The 19,324-nt window shown below is 41.6% G+C and overlaps 1 protein-coding gene across 5 annotated transcripts in view; it reads right to left on the bottom strand.

Annotated features, from left to right (window-relative positions):
- Positions 1-19,324, bottom strand: part of RNF8 (ring finger protein 8) — a 37,302-nt gene that overhangs the window by 16,404 nt on the left and 1,574 nt on the right. For 3 of the 5 annotated variants that reach the window (XM_004043942.5, XM_004043943.5, XM_019029905.4), the window contains exons 2-5: positions 14,293-14,421; positions 5,654-6,391; positions 3,301-3,363; positions 141-230 (exon numbers count right to left, since the gene is read on the bottom strand). In XM_004043942.5, the coding sequence (XP_004043990.3) occupies positions 141-230; positions 3,301-3,363; positions 5,654-6,391; positions 14,293-14,421 (1,020 nt within the window). Of the gene's footprint in view, positions 1-140; positions 231-3,300; positions 3,364-5,653; positions 6,498-14,292; positions 14,422-15,525; positions 15,686-19,324 lie in introns of those variants that run through there. The other 2 variants (XM_063707574.1, XM_055390316.2) reach the window with 2 other exon arrangements.

Genomic DNA, 19,324 nt, shown 5'->3' with positions numbered 1-19,324 from the left:
ATAATTTTATAGATTATTTCCCCAGAGACAAGGAGCAGCCATAATTTCTCTCTTTATTCTCCATAGCAACCCTTGCACTGTTGAAAATGCGGAGTTGCATGCACTAACCAAATTCTAAACTTCCATCTTCTTTCCAGTACCTTGGTCTGCTCTAATTCTTTGTTCTTGGCTTGAATGATGGCTTCAAAGTCCTTCTTGCTGCGATTTAGCTCTTCCATTAGAGCCCAATGCTGCAAAAACATAGCAGATACATACTCAGGATGAACTACAATGCATCCTTCCTTTTAGCCACAAACATGCCTGTTCTCTCCCTCTAGTTAGTGACTTTGTGGTTCAGGGATCGATAAATTGGCAATTTCAAAATAATACCTTTATTCCATTGGGCTATCTTACCTACCTGCTGCTTTTTTCAGGGGAGAGGGCAGTTAGGGAAGGCGGCCACCAAATGGGCTAGGGCCTCTAAAACTAACCCAACATTGGTGGCCATCCAAGTCAACTGAAGAACTTTCACTGTGTCCCAGAGTCTGCTTCTATAGGTTTGGCTTGGAGCCCAGAAATGTGCTTTTTTTTTTTTCTTTTTTTTTTAAGCCACCCAAGTGATTCTGGGAACAGTATTTAAGAACTAGTAAGTAATTAAAAGCTATTCAGAACTGGAAGCAGCTTTTATGAAATAATCAGGAGGAAATGGGAATCAGCAGAATTAGATAGTCATTTTTATTGAAATAAAAAAGATTTTTAATCTATTTATTCTACAAATCACATATTACATGCTCATAAGACAATGCTGCCTGAACCCTGCCAGTGTCTTCCGGAAGAAGGCACACCCAGGAGCTAACAGCTCATTCATTGTGACTAAATGCCTATGCTGAATGTCAAGAGGTTCCACATATATGAAACATAATTTATGAGTACTCTCATGCTTAAGTGTAGCTTATACTTTAGAATCTCACCTCAAATTCTTTTTAAAAGAAGGTGGAGTAAAGGTAAGTATTTTTGAAAAGATATTATTCAAGAACCAAATTTTAAAATGTGTGATCTCCTGACAAAAAAAAAGCAGTTATGTCAAAAGGCCTAGGTCTTCAACTTGACTCACTAATTAGATATGTGTATTTTAACTTTCTCATCTATAAAATGGGAAAATATGGCCGGGCGTGGTAGCTCATAATACCTGTAATCCCAGCACTTTGGGAGGCTGAGCCGGGTGGATCGCTTGAGCTCAGGAGTTTGAGACCAGCCTGGGCAACATGGTGAAACCTCATCTCTACCAAAAACACAAAAAATTTGTCGGGCATTGTGGCGCGCGCCTATGGTTCCAGCTACTCAGGAGGCTGAAGTGGGAGGATCACTTGAGCCCAGGAGGCGGAGGCTTCAGTGAGCTGAGATTGCACCACTGCACTCCAGCCTGGGTGACAGAACGAGACACTGTCTCAAAATAAAAATAAAAGGAAATGGGAAAATAGGTGCCCCCTCCTCCCTCAGTGTTCATAAGAAAATAACAGGTATGAAAAGCATTCAGAGTTTTTTGAGCTGTATATAAACACATCTTTTTATTTTCTTTTCCACTCAAAGCAAAGACTGGCAGACTGCTTAGGGCAGTGAAGAAGGTCTGGACCCATTTCTAACTACAGTCAAATTCCCTGAGAACTTATGAATCACTTGGTTTAAAAAGATGTGGTAGTTTCTTGGAGATTGGAGAGGAAGGTATTATGTGATTTAAACAGGAAATCAGTTATAAAAGACCATTATAAAAACAGTTTTTATAATGGTCTGGTAAAGAACAGCTTTCAAAAGTATCAGCATGGTGGAACAAAAAACCACCACTGCATGAGAGTGGCATGTCCCCCAGGCATGATGGTATATAGAACCACGACCTAAAAGTATCACTTTTTTTTTCTTTTTTTTTTTTTTTTTTGAGACGGAGTCTTGTTGCCCAGGCTGGAGAGCAATGGCACGATCTCAGCTCACTACAACCTCCACATCCCGGGTTCAAGCGATTCTCCTGCCTCAGCCTCCTGAATAGCTGGGATTACAGGCATGCGCCACCATGCCCGGCTAATTTTGTATTTTTAGTAGAGACAGGGTTTCTCCATGTTGGTCAGGCTGGTCTTGAACTCCCTACCTCTGGTGATCCGCCTGCCTGGGCCTCCCAAAGTGCCGGGATTACAGGCGTGAGCCACCGTGCCCGGTCTAAAAGTATCACATTTTAAGCTAATAAATGCATGGCCAAGTATCCCATGCAAAATGATAGAGTGTTTTCCTGTCTCAGGAGAAGGTGCAGGGTACTCAGTGATCCCTCAGGGATTTCCAACTAGCAGAACCACATTCTTTTTCAATTTCAAAACAATGTCTGAATATTAACTTAATAATGTTCCAAATGGGAAACATGCCTACTCTCCCACCCTAGAAAATAAACAAGCTCAAAAAATAAAATTCTAAAAAGACTGAATTAATTTTCATCTAATTCTTTCCAAAGCTGTTTGTGCAACCCTCAAGGAGATCAAGGCAAGTACCCTGTCGTGCTTACAATACTGTATGACTGTTAGCACTGTAAGGTTGGGAAGTAGGTTTACGATAAAAGGATAAATTCCCCTGAACAAATTCCTATGCGATTTGCTCACTCTCTCCAATGAGATTTGAACCATCCTGACTAAATGGCACTAAACTACTAATCATAATACATAAAAGGTAGAAGACATAGTAGGTTTTAAAGATGCAAAAGAGCACAGAAAAAAATAATCAAATGAGAGTAGTCAGGTTAAATTAAATAAATTACAGGCAATCTTTTATGAGAATTTTAGTCCTGTTGAGCTTTACCTTTTCAATAAATTGATATGTGTTGTTGATTGTTAAACTGCACATTCTCAACCTGGCCTAAAATGCTTAACTGGAACATTCCCAAATTGTTTCTGGTTGGCTACAGCTCAGGAACATTGCGGTAACAGAGGCCTTCACGGGCCCTGGTGGCCAAGTTATACCTCACATTTTCCCTCTGCTGCCCTCACCTTTCTAGAAGTGGAGCCATTTCACCAGAGAGCCTCTTAACTGCTAAAGCTCCATTCCATCTTCACCAGAGCAACTTCTGCTCAGACAAAGATGTAAGTTTTCATGCTGAGGTCTGGCATGTTTGTAAGGCTCCAAATCTCTGATCTGATGGTGTGAGCAGCTGCCACCTGCTCTGTTTACAGACTGGGGATGCCACAGAGGTATGGGCTAAGCAGCAGAGGCAGCCAGTGGTCATGTGATGCCTGTTTGCTCCCCACTCCACAGCCCACTATAATCTTAGTACTATGGCAAAGTTACCTCCTGCAGAGCCTGGGCCAGCTGTTGCTTCAGGTCCTCTTCTCCTTGCGCTATCTCCAAACCCTGCAAAGCCAAAACAAAATGGAAGTTTCTCTGCAGGGAAAAGAAAAAAGGAACACAATCCAGCAACAAGCACAGCAGACCAGCTAGTATGAGCATCTGGAAACAACAGGGGTGAGGCAGCAGGTGGAAAATCTCCTGTTTTACTTCAAGCTGTTGGCAGTAAAGAATTTGAGCAGTTATCTGCTCAAATACTGCACACTTCAGGACAGTCGGCTTTAAGCCACCAACTGGGTTGTTCTGGAAATACTATGGCCTAACAGTCCAAGCCTCCTTCATGGACTAACGCCATGATTCCCAAAAGGATGTAAACTGAGAACTTCTGAGCCCCCAAATACCTAAACTCAGATGTAATCCCCAGTGCTGGCACTCACAACATCTAGCATGCTTCTTTTCCCTCTACTCTGGCCATCTTGTCTCTCATTCTGAGTCTTTACCACTTCAGTTTATACACTGCTCCTCTGCTCCTCCTCTCTCCTTGCCTGAGCTTATGCTGTATTTCCTCATCAGCCCCCTCCAATGTGGAAGCTTTCCAGGTGATCATTAACCTATATGTCCAGCACCTTCCAAAAGAACTTCTGGGCCCTTCTGTCCTTAAGAATTACCTACCCATTTAATATGCCAACTTGAAATTGTTCTCTAATTTACTATATTGACTGAAAACTATTCTCTGATTATATCGTGTGCAGGAAACATCTTGCCTCCTCAACAAGATAAATTCCTTAATGGCAAAAACCATTTGGTAAGCATCTTTATAACCACCAGAATTCCCTAGTACCAGGCAACTTGAGTACTTAAAAAAAAAAAAAAGTGTGAAGGAGCAAGGGTTTAATGAGCTTCTAAACAAGTAGTAGGGGATAGGATAAATCCTTAGGGCTTGGTGGGCAGAGGGAGATGCAGCTGATAAACAAGGGACTAGATACACTTCACTATGAGCAATATATACATGACCAACTCATACCCAGAGAAATTCTCTAAACCAATCCTTTCGCCTTTAACATTTTGGTACAGAAAAAGATTTTGCAGCTATACCTTGAGGCATGTCCAGAGCAGCCACAAATATTAAGCAACAGTAACTTGTTCCTGAACATATTAGCCTTTACAGAGAGTTCTGTCCTGGTGAAGGTGTGATATACTAAACACGTAGACATAAACCACCCTCTATTAATTTCAAGAACTAGTCTAGGCTGGATAAGGGAAGCAAAAAGGTACACATAAGCAAGCAGTGTATACTCTCAAAAGACCTATTTAATCCATGGCCTTTGCTAATACTGTCAGTTCAAGGGGATGGCAGAGATCAGAATGAAATTTATAAATTGCTCAGAAATAAGCCAACACTACCCCTGGCTGTTCCTTACCCTGAGCAACCCAAACAAAAAGCTTATTCACTTTAGTTGTGACTGGTCCGTCTGAGTTCTAAGTCAACAATGGGGAATTCTTGACATTCAATATTATCTGAGCAACTGGGTGGGAGCAAAATGTGTGGTTCCTGCCAGATAGGAAATGACATTTTGAGCAGGGACAGGATCTGCTCTAGCCTAAAGCTTTGTGCAAGAGCTTGTCATCTAAGCAAATGACTGAGGGATGGAAACACATTTGGTCTTACCTTTATACAGCTAAGACAGTCATTATTTTACCTTCCTACTATAGGCACTGTGGAAGGTGGTTTATCATTCAACCCAACAATGCAGTCATGGTGCATCTGTCCCATCACATGCTGGCTGCTCAAAATAGAAACAAAAACATTTTCTGCCTTTTTAGCCCCTCACCTCCTGGCTTAGCTACAGAGTTAACTAACCTTTATAGCTAACAAACTGTCAGGTACCAGGGCAGAGGAACCAGCTGACCTGTACCTGCCCTGAGACTAAGTGATTTGGCCTTGGCCACAGAGCAAAGATACATACGTCTTGAAGACAACTATTGATTTAATTGGACTATACTGTGGTTTTGTGGCATCTTGACCTTCACCTAACTTCCCCCTGAATTCATGTTGGTTCTGAGTTGCCTTAGCTTTGCCTCCTGGGATGAGTTATGCCCTGGCTGGCTCTGCTGGTCACTTTACCCTGTCTTGGCACTCTAACTCTGGCTCCTGATCTCATCAGCATGCTGAAGCCTTAACCCTCTACTCAATCCCCTTCCCTTATCTCAAAAGTTTACTGTTCCCATTCCATTTCCTGTCTTTGGTGCTCAGAATTTGGTACCTGGCCCAGAAACTGAGAACTCTGGCCAGAGACTCATGAAGTGCCTGCCCCACCCCTGAAGACCACTCTTGCCCTTCCCTTCTGTGTGGTACCTGAAGATGCTGTTCCTCTTCCTGGAAAGTCTTCTCTAGTTGCTCCACTCTTGCCTGCTGCTGAGCCTGCTCTGCACACAGCTGGGACTGTAAGTCCTGCAGTTCCTGCTCCATTTGCACAACTTTCTTTGAGTTCCCCTTTTGGGTCTGCTTTTTCACATTCATAACGGCTTCATGTTTTTCCTGCATCTGTATTTTCAGCCTCAGAATCCTGGACATGGTCACCTTAAACATCTGTAAGCTTCTCTGAGATGCTGAAGAGTTTGAGGCTTTCTGCTCATGATGAACCTCTGTGACTTTGGGGAAGCCAGGGTAAATGGGAGCCCCTGTGGTCTTCTTACTTGGCTCAAGGGCAGTCAACTTAGGATCCAAATTTTCAGAGGGTGTACTGGCCACTTCACCTTTCCCCTGTGATTTCACTGACTGACCAGATTCACAAGACACTTTATTTATTTTGGATTTCAAATTTGAGGGGCCTTCAGCTCCAGGACCTGCTAATTCATCCAAACTGAATTTCCTTTTAGTTCTCAATTCCTTATTTTTTTCTATCATTTGGTCATTCTTTGGGGAAAGACAAGGATATATCGTCTCCCAGTCTTCTTCAGTAACTTCATATTCATACTCCGCATTCTCCTTATTTTCCAGAGGCACTCCAAGTTGGATGTAGTCTCCCTGATGAATGGAATAGACCCTTAAAGGTTCCAGACGTGCTCTGTTCAGCCAAACACCATTTAGACTCTGGAGAAAGTGAAAGAAAGAAGAAATAAGCTTCATGATTTTCGTCTTCTTAAAGGAATCTCTCTCCTGCTGCTGTAAAATCTTCGGCCTTTTCAGAAGGAAAACTCTTGATAACAAATAGAAAAGAAAGATTCATAAACGACCATCCTTAGAAACAGCATTCGTCAAGCAGTGCTTTGGCTTTTTACCTATATTTCACATTCATGCCTCCACAGAGAACTGCCATATAACAGGCAGGAATCACCTTATTATTGGTGGATAATTTACTCAAACACATGGAATAGCATTAAAGGAAACTGAAATTGGATAGCTCCTATTAACCTAAACTGGAGCAATGTCCCAAAACTAGAAAAAATGCTATTAGTGAAGAAAGCAGTAGCTAAGGGTGAGGTCCATGAAGTAGGTTCAAATGCTATCTCTGGATGTCGTTCCTTAACGCACTGGTAAGCAAGCAAGCACACATAAACCAAAAAAAAGAGAGTACTATATCTGGTACTGGGGTCAAATGGCAGGTAGGATCTGACCCAATTAATACCAACAGGGGTATATGGGCAATACAGGATAGCGGTTAAGAGCTGGAGCTCTGGACTCAGATGTGGGTTCATAGTCTGCATAGCATTTGGCAATTTACTTAACCTCTCCATGCCTCAGTTTTGTCTGCAGAACAGGGATAGTACAGTACCTACCTCACACTGTTCCAGTGAGGAATGAATAAGATAATGCATGTAAATCACTTAGCACAATGACTCACATAGAATAAATGCTTAATAAATATTTACTGTCTGGGAGTGGCGGCTTACATCTGTAATCTCAGCACTTTGAGAGGCCGAGGTGTGCGGATCACTTGAGGCCAGGAGTTCAAGACCACCCTGGCCAACACAGTGAGACCACCTCTCTACTAAAAATACAAAAATTAGCCAGGTGTGGTAGTGGGTGCCTGTAATCCCAGCTACTTGGGAGGCCAAGGCATGAGAATTACTAGAACCCAGGCAGCAGAGGATGCCGTGAGCCAAGATTGTGTCACTGCACTCCAGCCTGGGTGACAGAGCGAGACTCTGTCTCCAAAATAAATAAAATAAAACAAATATTTACTTTTATGGTTTTAATGAAGTCATAGTATTGAGGTTATGAGCACAGATCCTGGAGTCAGACTGCCTGGGTTTGTAATGTGGCTCTATCATTTAGCAGCTGGGTGATGTTGGCCAGGTTTCTTGACCTCTTTATGGCCCAGTTACTGCACTGATAAAATGGAGGAAAATAAGTCTCTCCCTCATGGTGTCTGTGTGGATTTAATGAGATAACATATGGCAAGTATTTAGACAGTGCCTGGGCATCGTATTACATAAGTGTTCACTACTATTACTATGCCTTGGTTCAACTGATTCATCAACAATCATTTCAATTCTATGCTCAATGTCATGCAAGGTAAATATATTGAGTGGAAAGGACATGAAAACTTTCAGCAGCTGATGGTGGAAAAGACAACACAAGGGCACAAATAAGCAAATGTGGGATTACATGGCATAGCCTGTAAATGCAAAGGAATATCATGTGCAGCTGGGATAGCTAAGGGATGCTAAATGGAGATGATAGGTCCTAAAATAGACTTGAAACAAAGGCAAGATTCAGAGTTGAAATATACTGGTGAGCATTTTAACCCGTACCAAGGACTTAAGTTCAGGGGATAGGCCAGAGATGAAGCTCACTTCTGAATTGGGACCAAGATTTATGTTTACACTGGCAACTACAGCTACCTATTTTCAGCTAGAAAAAAATCCCCAGTCAACCCAAATATGAGGCACAGGGGGCCTGACCACAAGGCACAGAGGGTAAAGGGAAAGTAGAGATCAGATCTTAGCTCTGGTTTGGCATTAGGCTCTTGTTTCCAGTTTTATCTTCCATTACTTGGTTTACACGGAAAGAAAGACTGGCATAGATACATACAGAAATATTAGTCTTAACCCACTGTGCATTGGGCCTAACCTGGTTCATCTAGGAAACCTCCTCACACTCTTTCTATTCAGCCTGAGAAACTATGGGGAGTGATAAGGTTTGCTGAATTTTGAAACAACATATGAGAAATAACAAAGGAGAGGGATGGAGCCAGAACAATCTATCTGAGAACAATTTTAGAGCAGGACAGTCGATTTTAGATTATACACAGGAAAAAGGTCTCAGAAAAAGTAGTAAGACACAGAAGGCCACCTAATGCCAAGGTACAGAAATTTAAAGGAAGTCTCCAAAGCTAAGGTAAAATAAATAAATAAGATTACAGAAACAGCCCACAGCTAAAGAGAGTAAGAAGTTTGCCCTCAGAACTTCTGAGTTCTGACAGTCCACAGCTAAAGAGAGTAAGTTTGCCCTCAGAAGCTGGGGCAAACTTTCACGATATGTTGCAGCCCTCCATTAGATCCTCTACATTAACCCATTGCCTTCAGAGCCCTTTTAGAAGCTGGAAAGTAAACTCAAAATTCTCCCATCACATTTTGTCCTTGGATCCTTGTACATTTACCCATTCATCACTTCTTGGTGACATCTAGTGGTATAATTTAAACCAAAGCCCTGAGTTAGGTCTGTTCATATAAGGAGACTAGAAAAGGACAAAAATCCCATGGCTGTACAAGAACAATCAAGTACTGCCAGATATGATCTCAAATACAATGGCTTAAATAATCATGCTCTGTTCAAGGCTTTCTTAATGTTGGTTTTCGTAACTACCCATTTGAACAATGCTAGCAGCGGAAAATGATACCCAGAAAAGTCTGCCTGATGTCTCTTAGCCACCAATGGGAAAAAAGTGGGATAACTCACATCCACTTAGACAGGAATTACTTCACTAGATGCTCAATCTCTGTCCAGCTGCTTTTAAACAGTTATTGAGGAAAGTGGACACTCAAAACCAAAAGACAATGTTTTCTTGGAGTGCTTTAGATAATTTATGTAGCTCAGTGGTTCTCAACCCTGGCTATACAGTAAAACTACCTGGGAAGGTTTAAAACAAAGAGCGGTGCCTGGGTTTCACCCTCGGAGTGAGGTAAGTGGTCTGAGATAGGAACTAAGTATCAGTATTTTAAAAGTTACATTTATATATAAACACATATAGTTGTGTAACTATAACAAGAAACAGTGCCCCTTGGTAGTCAACCTTTCCCGCATTCCCAGGCAACTACTTATCTGTTCTCTTCCCTTTCCCAGAATGTAATACAAATGGAATCTTATTATCTACACTTTTGAGTCTTGCTTCTTTCACTTAGTGTAACGCCTCTGAGATTCGTCCAGGCTGTTGCATTATCGGCAGTTTGTTATATTTTATTGCTGAGTAATATTGAAGGTAGTAGGGGTGGAGCACAGTTTATCCATTCCCTAGTTGTTTTTTTTCCCAGTTTTTGGTGAATATTAATAAAGCCACTACAGGCCAGGCGTGGTGGCTCACGCCTGTAATCCTAACACTTTGGGAAGCCGAGGCAGGTGGATCAGCTGAGATTAGGAGTTCAAGACCAGCCTGGCCAACATGGTGAAACCCATCTCTACTAAAAATACAAAAATTAGCCAGGCGTGGTGCCGCATGCCTGTAATCCCAGCTACTCAGGAGGCTGAGGCAGGAAAATCACTTGAACCCGGGAGGCGGAGGTTTGGGGAGCCGGGTTCACGCCATTGCACTCCAGCCTGGGCAAAAAGAGCGAAACTCCATCTCAAAATATAAAAACAAAAAAAATAAAGCCACTAGAAACATTCACATACAAGTTTCTGCGAGAACATAAGCTTTCATTAATCTTGGGTAAATACCTAGAAATAGGATCACTGGACAAGTATATATTTGACTCTTAGAAACCACCAGTTTTTCAAAGTGGAGGTACCATTTTATATTCACACTTGAATGTTAAGGAGTTCCAGTTATTCTGCATGCTTGCCAGCACTTGGTTTCATCAAGTCTTATTTCAGCAATTGTATTAAGTATGTATCTGTCAATATATTTTTTTAAAGTCTTTACTAAAGCGGAACATGCAAACATAAAAGTGCACAAATCATAAATGTACCAACTCGATGAACAGTCACAAAATGAACATCTTAGTGTAACTACCATGAGGTCAAAAACAAAACAAACCCCACATTATCAGCATCCCAGAAACCCCTGTGTGTCTCCTTCTAGTCAGTAGCCACCTTGGCAATAAGGTGACTACTATCCAGATTTAACATCACATGTAAATTTTGCCTGGTTTTAAACATTGTATAAATGGCATCATATAATATGTATTCTTTTGTGTCTGTCTTCTTTCACTCAATTTTTTTTTTTTTTTTTGAGACCGAGTCTCGCTCTGTCCCCCAGGCTGGAGTGCAATGGCCTGATCTCGGCTCACTGCAAGCTCCGCCTCCCAGGTTCATGCCATTCTCCTGCCTCAGCTTCCAGAGCAGCTGGGACCACAGGCACCTGCCACCACGCCTGGCTAATTTTTTGTATTTTTAGTAGAGACGGGGTTTCACCGTGTTAGCCAGGATGGTCTCGATCTCCTGACCTCGTGATCTGCCCGCCTCGGTCTCCCAAAGTGCTGGGATTACAGGCCTGAGCCACAGCGCCCAGCCTTCTTTCACTCAATATTATGTGAGGTTTATCCATGTTATTAGATATAGTAGTTCATTCATATTCACTACAGTATAGTGTTTCAATATAAGATTATTCCACAATTTATCCATTCTACTGTTGATGGACATTTGGGCTGTTTCTCTGGGAGTGAAAATACTGTGTCAAGAGCTATATGTATGTTCAACTTTAATGAATAATGCCAAATAATTTCCCAAAGTAGTTGTACCAATTTACACTCCCAACAGAAGGGTAAGAGCATTCTATCACTCCATATCCTTACCAATACCTGGCATCACTAGTCTTCAATTTTAGCCACTCTGGTGGATGTGTAGAGGTATTCCATTATGGTTTTAATTTAAATTCCCCAGATTATTAATGAGGTTGAACAACTTTTCATTGGATAGAACCTTTTGTGAAGTGCTTGTCTCTTGCTCATTTTTAAATAGGGCATATCTGTCTTTTTCTTATTGGAGTTCTGCAGATACCTCAGTATAAACCCTTCATTGACTATAATGTGTAGCAAACATCTTCCTCTGAGTTTGCCTTTTACTCTCTTAATGGTGTTTTTTGACGAATGAACGTTTTTATTGTACTACCATCAGTATTTTTAAAAAGTGCCCCAGGTGAGAGTAAAAACTGGAAACAGGGTTGATAACCACTGCTCTAGTTGCTGGAGGACCACAAGCTGAACTGTCCCAAACAGCAAACTTTGTTCACGTAAGAGTACACTCAACAGAGACTTCAAATGCCAGAGTGTGCAGAAGAACAAAGGTAGGAATCACCAGGCAGCAGGTGAAAAGCAACAGGAGAGGAGGGTAAGAATGGGAAAGGCTCAAGTAAGACGTGACTGAACCTCTAAGGCATTTCATACTGTGACTTTAAAACAACCAATTTTCTGAAAGAGCTGGATACCAATACAAAGGACGGGCCATCTGAAAAGCTTATGAATTGACCAAAACCTACACAACTAGAACCATCCTCATACTGTGTGCAGACTTAGCTGTCCTCCAAGGTTTTTTTCTATATTTTAAGCCAATTTTAAACCAAAATAACATTTCTTGCAATTTTTGTATCTATACTTAAGCTCTCACTTTCTGGCCATTCCAGCGGATAAGAGAATGCAGCTCTGAGTTTTTAACTTGTTAGAAACACCTATCTCTTGAAACAGAGTTGGCAAATGACTTCAAACACAACCACAGCAATAATACCCTACAGCTGAAATTCAGGTCTCTTATCAGCAGAAGAGGGCTGCCATGGCATCATGCCAAGAGGAAGCCAGAAAGGGGGCATCTGTAGTCAAAAGAAAAGTGCAGGGGGGAGAGGGGATTTACTTGTAAGAATTGTTCCATCAAAACACCCCAGTCCTAGCTTCTCTTAAAAATCAGTTATCTCACAAACAATCACAGCTAAAAAGTTTAAACAGGTTGTTAAGAAATCTATCTTTCCTCTCTATTGCCTGACTGAGACCTGAGAAGAATCACATGATAACAGCAACCCTAGAAGGAAGGGTACAAAGCAAACACTGGAGAGCGAGCCCGGAGCACAGTCATGATCTGATCTTGCACAGGCTGCCTCTGTATCCCTGTGGTTGAAATTCAAATAACACTAAAGTTGATCAGCTGTTGGCTTCCCAACCTATGAAAATCTGCTAATCCCATAGGTGGATCACATCTACATGCACATAATTAAGAAAAGCAGCAGCAGAGAACTCACCTCTATAATATTGTAATCCTAACTCTCATACAGCCTACTCTGATGAGGAAAACATCTTTTCCTAAGCTGTTTTGATATACACTATTACAGAGGCTTTAAAACCTTGCAGCTATATTTTAAATATGCATAATTAATTGTTTGACGTCATAAAGCCAGTATAGCAAATTGCTTACATACTTTACTGGTACTTGACACAGGGCATAGCAGAGAAACTTAAGTCCTGGCTCATTATAGAGAAGGCTTTGGGCAAGACAGTTTATCTCTCTGGGCCTCAGATTCATCTGTCTACATAAGGGGTTAAAGTAGATAATCTCAGTGCCAATTTTTATCCTGCTCATGGTGCCTTGCTAAAAGTGCTGAACTGATTTACTTAGCATTTATGTACTGTCTCCTTCAATACAGTGCCAACTCAACTTAATCCTAGAGCAGGAAGATACTTTCCAACAGCTTAAATCTAGCAGTTTTATGCATGCAAAATGAGGCTGGCAGGCAGACCTGTGGGATACCCTCCCTTCTAATGGTACCTTTAAAATCCTAACTGGGGCAGTGAAGCAATATGAAATGGCACTTAAAGACATGTTATACTTCCTAAACATTAACTGTTTATGTTAGAATTTCTCTCACCTCATAGTCTGTATTTTCATCCCATTCCTCGGTGCTTGTATATCTGCACTTTAGCTATCTTCTTTTCTTTTTGATAGAGACAGGGCTTCACTATGTCAGCCACACTGGAGTGCAGTGGCTATTCACAGGTGCAATCCCTTTGTTGATCAGCACAGCAGTTTTGACCTGCCCTCCTTCCAACCTGGGTCAGTTCACCTCTCCTCAGACAAACTGGTGGTCCCCTGCTCCCAGGAGGACACCATATTGATGCCGAACTTAAGGCAGACACCAGAACGGCATAGCACACTATAACCCAGAATTCATGGGCTCAAACAATCCTCTGGCCTCAGCTTCCCCAGTAGTTGGGACTACAGGCATGTGCCACCACACCCAGCACATTAGGTACTTTCTAATTGCTGGGCTTCATATACTATTGCACCTCCCTCAATAGATTTACCACTAAACTAGTGGTTTTCAAATTTGTTTAAAGGAGAAAAACCCATTATTCAAAGGAAATCTTCAGAACACCAACATTTAAAACATGTTTTAAAGGCCAGGGGAGGTTGCTTAGATTGAAAGGAGTGAGGAAGGAAAGGAGCTAAGTGCAATCAGATCAGTTTCTCCCTCCTCCCCCTGTCCACTGAGCCATAAGTGTACTCCAGAAGCGTCAGCAGATTCTGCAGATTCCCAGGGTCTCTGGGAGCTTCACCTCAAACAGGCTTATTTGCCCAGTAACTTAGTCTAGTTTCTGGAATAGGACCTACTACCCCAATTCAGGTATTCTCTTCAAGGTAACAAACTTCAACCCAAATCAAGAGAAATTATTTTAGCATAATCGAATCTCTGGCAGCATATGGAAGTGGCTGCCTCTGGAAAAGGGAACTGGATGGCTAGGAAAGAAGAAGTTATACTTTTGAATTTTATACCATGAATTACCTATGCAAAAAAAAAAAAGTAATTTAAAAACAAATAAAAGTCATTAGGCTTCTGTGAATTCCTGTACCTTGTTGTCCATAATTGTCCATTGGCCCTCAGGATTCTGCTTCAAAACACAGTGGTTTCGAGAAATCATCAGGGGGCAGATTTTTGATACCAGTTGGTATGTGACACCAAATCCTCGTCCTACAGTCACCTGGGAAGACAACAACAATGGAAGAAATACCATCAGTCATTGTGCTGAAAAGGGAGGTCCTTTATAAATCTCATCAACCAGCAGCATATGCAGGTCCTGACTTAAGAAACCAGACACCTGTGGTACCAAAACAGTGCATCAGCTATCTCCTCTTCAGCTGCCTTGAGAACCACCAAGTAGAAAAAGGCAAACAGTTGTGACAACAAGAGAAAGCTGAAAAAGAGTTATCCATGTATCTCAGGGTTGGCAAGATCTTGAAAGGTTATCTGGTTCAGTGACTATGAGATAGAGGAATTCTTTCTACACATCCCATCAACGCATAAATACTGTCAGTAACTTTACATAAGGCAGGCCCTCCAATTTTTAAAATGTCTCTGACTTGGCATCTTTCTCCTTGTAAATTCCATCCATTGGCCCTGGCTTTGCCCTGGGCACCATCGGGAAATCTCCAATCCCCTTTCAATGTCACAGCTATAAAGTGAACACTGAGTTTTCTCTTTTCCTGGTTCTGTATTCCCAGTTACTTCAACTTAACTCCCAGGGGATGGGCTTGAGTCTTTGCCATTCTAATGAGTCTGCGAAAGGACTGCTGGTTTATCTTTATTCCTGGATGGCATATTAAGAAAAATAAACTTAATTTCTATTACACAGTCAAACGCAAGTGTTACTTTCCCAGTTCTAGATATTATCACTGGAGCATATAAATTGCATTAGCTTTCATAGCAGATCTAGTACACTGCCAGTGTATCCTCGAACTTAGGAATGATTAAATTTCTTGGTCTCCCCCTCCTCCAAGAAATGCTATCCTAAGTCCTGTCTCTTCTGCTCTATACTTGACTGGATGGAAAACCTTGGATTCAAGCGCAGGACCTTAGATTGATTCCTATTAAACTTCATCTTGCTAGTTCAGCCTAGCAAACCAATTTGTCAAGACCTTTCTGAATTTTTAATCTGCCATCAGATCAGACATACTTAATATCTCTTCCACCAAATTTATGAGATGATGCCTTCTATACCTTCGTTCAAGACACAGAATGGGATGCAGCCAAAGGCAAAGTTTTCAGGAAAACCTAGTAAACATTAACCCACACGGTCTGGATATACCTTCAGCCAGTTATAATTCAACCAAAAGTCTTTGCATTGGAGTACATATTCTCTGTCTTATCCACAAGAACAGCTTGAGAGCTTCCGGAAAAGGTTGAAAAGAAGCCCCAATTCACATCTATCATACTTTCCTGTTGGACCAGTCTAGTTCATAACAACCCTGTGAAGGAAGGAAATGAAATTCTTCTGAGTTCCAGATCACAGAATTCCCTTATTCTTTTTTGTTTGTTAATTTTTTTTTTTTTTTTTGAGACAGAGTCTTGCTTTATCACCCAGGCTGGAGTGCAGTGGCATGATCTTAGCTCACTGCAACCTCTGCCTCCCGGGTTCAAGCAATTCTCCTGCCTCAGCTTCCCACGTAGCTGGGATTACAGGCACGCACCACCACACCCAACTAATTTTTGTATTTTTAGTAGAGACAGGGTTTCACCATGTTGGTCAGGCTGGTCTCGAACTCCTGATCTCAAGTGATCTGCCCGCCTCAGCCTCCCAAAGTGCTGGGATTACAGGTGTGAGCCACCACGCTCGGCTCCCTGCATATTCTTCTTAGTGCACAAACGACCTCTTTAATGTCCCATATCACAACCTTAACTGGGAACTTTAAACCAAAGTTAGCTAAAACTGCCCTCTTCTCTTCTTTTTAAAATCTTTCAGAATGCCTGTCCTCCTCAGTCCCTCAAAGACCACCACGATTCACTGACCTAATCTATTCCTCCCCACAAACTCTCATCTCAGTATTCACAATACTATCCAACCAACTACTCAACCCATAACCCAGAAGCCATCTTTGATTCATCTCTGTCCCTCATCCCCACATTGAAATCACTGGTAAATTATATGGGCTATAATTCAAATATGTCCTAAGTCTGTTCATTCCTATCTCTGCAGCCACAGCCTTAGTCCAAACCACCTGGCCTCCTACTGTTTCTCTTCTCACTCTAGCCCCCATAAGCTTTATATAGTAACTGGAATAGAAATGTAAAAATTTTAAATCAGGTCATTTTCCTTCTTTCCTTAAAACTGTCCAATCATTCAAACTTCCTTCCATGGCCTATAAGACCCTGAATGTCCTGAGCCCTTCTACTCTTTAGTCTTAACTCATACCATAGTGCCAACACTAGCTGCTCCAGCCCCTCAAACTTTTTTGTTGTTGTTGTTCCTTAAGCCCATCTCCCGGAAGTGCCAGCCTACCTGAGGGTCTTTTCACTTAGCCCCTCTGCTAAGAACACTCTTCTCTCAGATCTTGCACAGGCTCCTTATCTTTCATGTTCCAGCTACTCATAAGCCTACTCTGATTACCTCTGTCTAAAGTTGGTTGTCTGCCTCCCATCATATTTCTTCAGTTATTAGGAAATACTTATCACAAACCAAAATTATCTTGTTTATTTTACTTTTCCCCTCTGTCCCCGTAATAGAATATAAATTAGATAAGCAGGGACTTTATCTGTCTTGTTTACCACTGTGTTTCTATACCTGGCATAGCGTTCAGTTAAGTATTTGCGAATGAATGAAAGAATAAAGAGGTCTTGCATATGAGTCTTCAAGATTTTAGGGTGGGTGTTTTTAGGTCAGAAGTTAGAGACTGTATTACCATTGGAAAATATGGAGCAGCAGTTGGAACTCATACGGTCTCACTTGTTTCTCTTTAAAATGTTGTGGTGATCACTCCACCAACACTGAGCACAAAGTTTTTCAGTTCTTTCACACTCTGCCAGAATTATATTAATTATAGAAGTTCCTCTGAATACACATATCTGTTAAAAATGGAATGGCTAGGGATTTATCTCTCGTCCATATTCAGTAAAATTTCTATGTAGGTAGCTTTATCTCTAAGAGAGGAAGCATCTCATATTACATGCTAATACTTGAGGGGAGACAGCCAGACTGCCATTGTGAGTAGCCAGGGGAAAACAGTACCAAAAAAGTAGAAGAGTGCCTTTTCCTGACATTGCCTCCAACAGACTCTGAACCCAGAAAAAGGAATCATTCTTTTACATCCTTCCCTGCACTGCCTGGTCTTAGAATTTACCTTGGTACTACTGATATTTCACCTATACTGTAGTTAAAGAGTGCAGTGAGGTTACCTGGAAATCTCAGGACCACTCAACATAACACTGAATTTCCCGTGGGAACTGACTGACGACCCATATGTGAGGGGTTGTTTTCATTTACAATAGTTTTGCAAACCTTTGAGCTTACACACATTATTGATCTAAAAGATCATCCTGTCTTTGCCCACCTTCACTAAGACTATCTCTTTCTTCCTGGGCACAATTCCTACTGTTTCTCAAATAACAAGTAAATCTGGCCAGGTGTGGTGGCTCACACCTGTAATTCCAGTACTTTGGGAAGCCCAGGCGGGCGGATCACATGAGGCCAGGAGTTCGAGACCAGCCTGGCCAACATGGCGAAACCCCACCTCTATTGAAAACACAAAAAGTAACTGGGCATAGTGGTGCATATCTGTAATCCCAGCTACTTCGGAGGCTGAGACAGAAGAACCACTTGAACCAGGGAGGTGAAGGTGTGATCACACCACTGCACTCCAGCCTGGGTGACAGAAGGAGTACTCTGTCTCAAAACAAAACACCCCACAAAAAAGCCCCCAAACCAGTAAATATAACCATCCTTTCCCTTTTTTCCCTTGGGGCAGAAAACTTAATGAAAACTAAATACAAGAGAAGAAAACGGGAGAGAAGGTTCTGTTGTTTTCCCCAAAGGCCTAGATACTTTGTAGTACCTGAGAACTAGCTAATTTGCAATAAATCTCTACTTGTTTTTCCACCAAACTCTATGCATTGCTTTAACAAGCTTAAAGCCACTTAATTAGACAATTTACTACAGTGTTCCCATCAATGAAATGAAAGGAACCCTGTCTTATTATTTTATCCACAACTCTGAGACTAAGAACTGGAAAGGCAGGGAACTGACCTACCTTTGCTGTTATGTTATTAGCGTATCTTTTAAAATCTTGTGCAAAACAGCTTGTGCTATGATTTGGGGACCATAACAATAAGTACAACTTCTTCTCTTGCCTTTGATTCAGACTTCTTTTCAGGCTATGCTACGACCTGACCTTGCAGGCAGCCAAGCCTGGCAGGCTTCTCCTACACACAGGTCCCTGAAGCCAGCCACAGTCTTACCACTGGGTTTATATGGGTCCCTCCCCAAGCAACTGGCCCCATAAAGAACTATCAAATGGTTTAGAATATGTCTAAGACTGCTTTATAGTCTTCTTGCCCTTTCTTCAGGTGCTTTAATTCTTCCTCCCCATCCCACCTGCCCAAGACTGCAGTACTGACAAGCTATTCAGAAGTCATAAATTAATCCACAACAATTGAATCTAAAGGAATAACACTTGCCCACTGAGTTATCTTATAAGGTTGTGTGAATGCAGGGATTAAGTAATGTATGTGAAATTAACTAATAGTTATGCACAAAAATAATTTATTTTTGTGTGTATTATTCAGGTTATTATTCAGGTGTTCGTGTTTTAATTTGTTAAACTTCCCACAAACATGTGCTGTTGGAAAGGGCCAGGCAGGGAAAGATCAGTGCTCAAGCTAAAAGAATGAATGCTTAATGTGGACTTTTAGGCACTAATACCTGGATAGAAGAGGTATTTGGGGGCAGAGATGTTTTCTTGGTGTTCCTCAAACCACAGCATACAAGTAACCCTTTATAACACTCCCTAATCTAGCAACTAAATTTGTGCCTAGACATGAATTCCTCCTCTGACTTGAAGAACTACTGCTCTGGGAAGGAACTAAATAATCCAAATCTTAGCACTTGATCATAC

This window comes from Gorilla gorilla, chromosome 5 (genome assembly GCF_029281585.2).
Source record: "Gorilla gorilla gorilla isolate KB3781 chromosome 5, NHGRI_mGorGor1-v2.1_pri, whole genome shotgun sequence".
Classification (NCBI taxonomy): Eukaryota; Metazoa; Chordata; class Mammalia; order Primates; family Hominidae; genus Gorilla; species Gorilla gorilla.
This window is presented reverse-complemented; position numbering and strand designations above follow the sequence as displayed.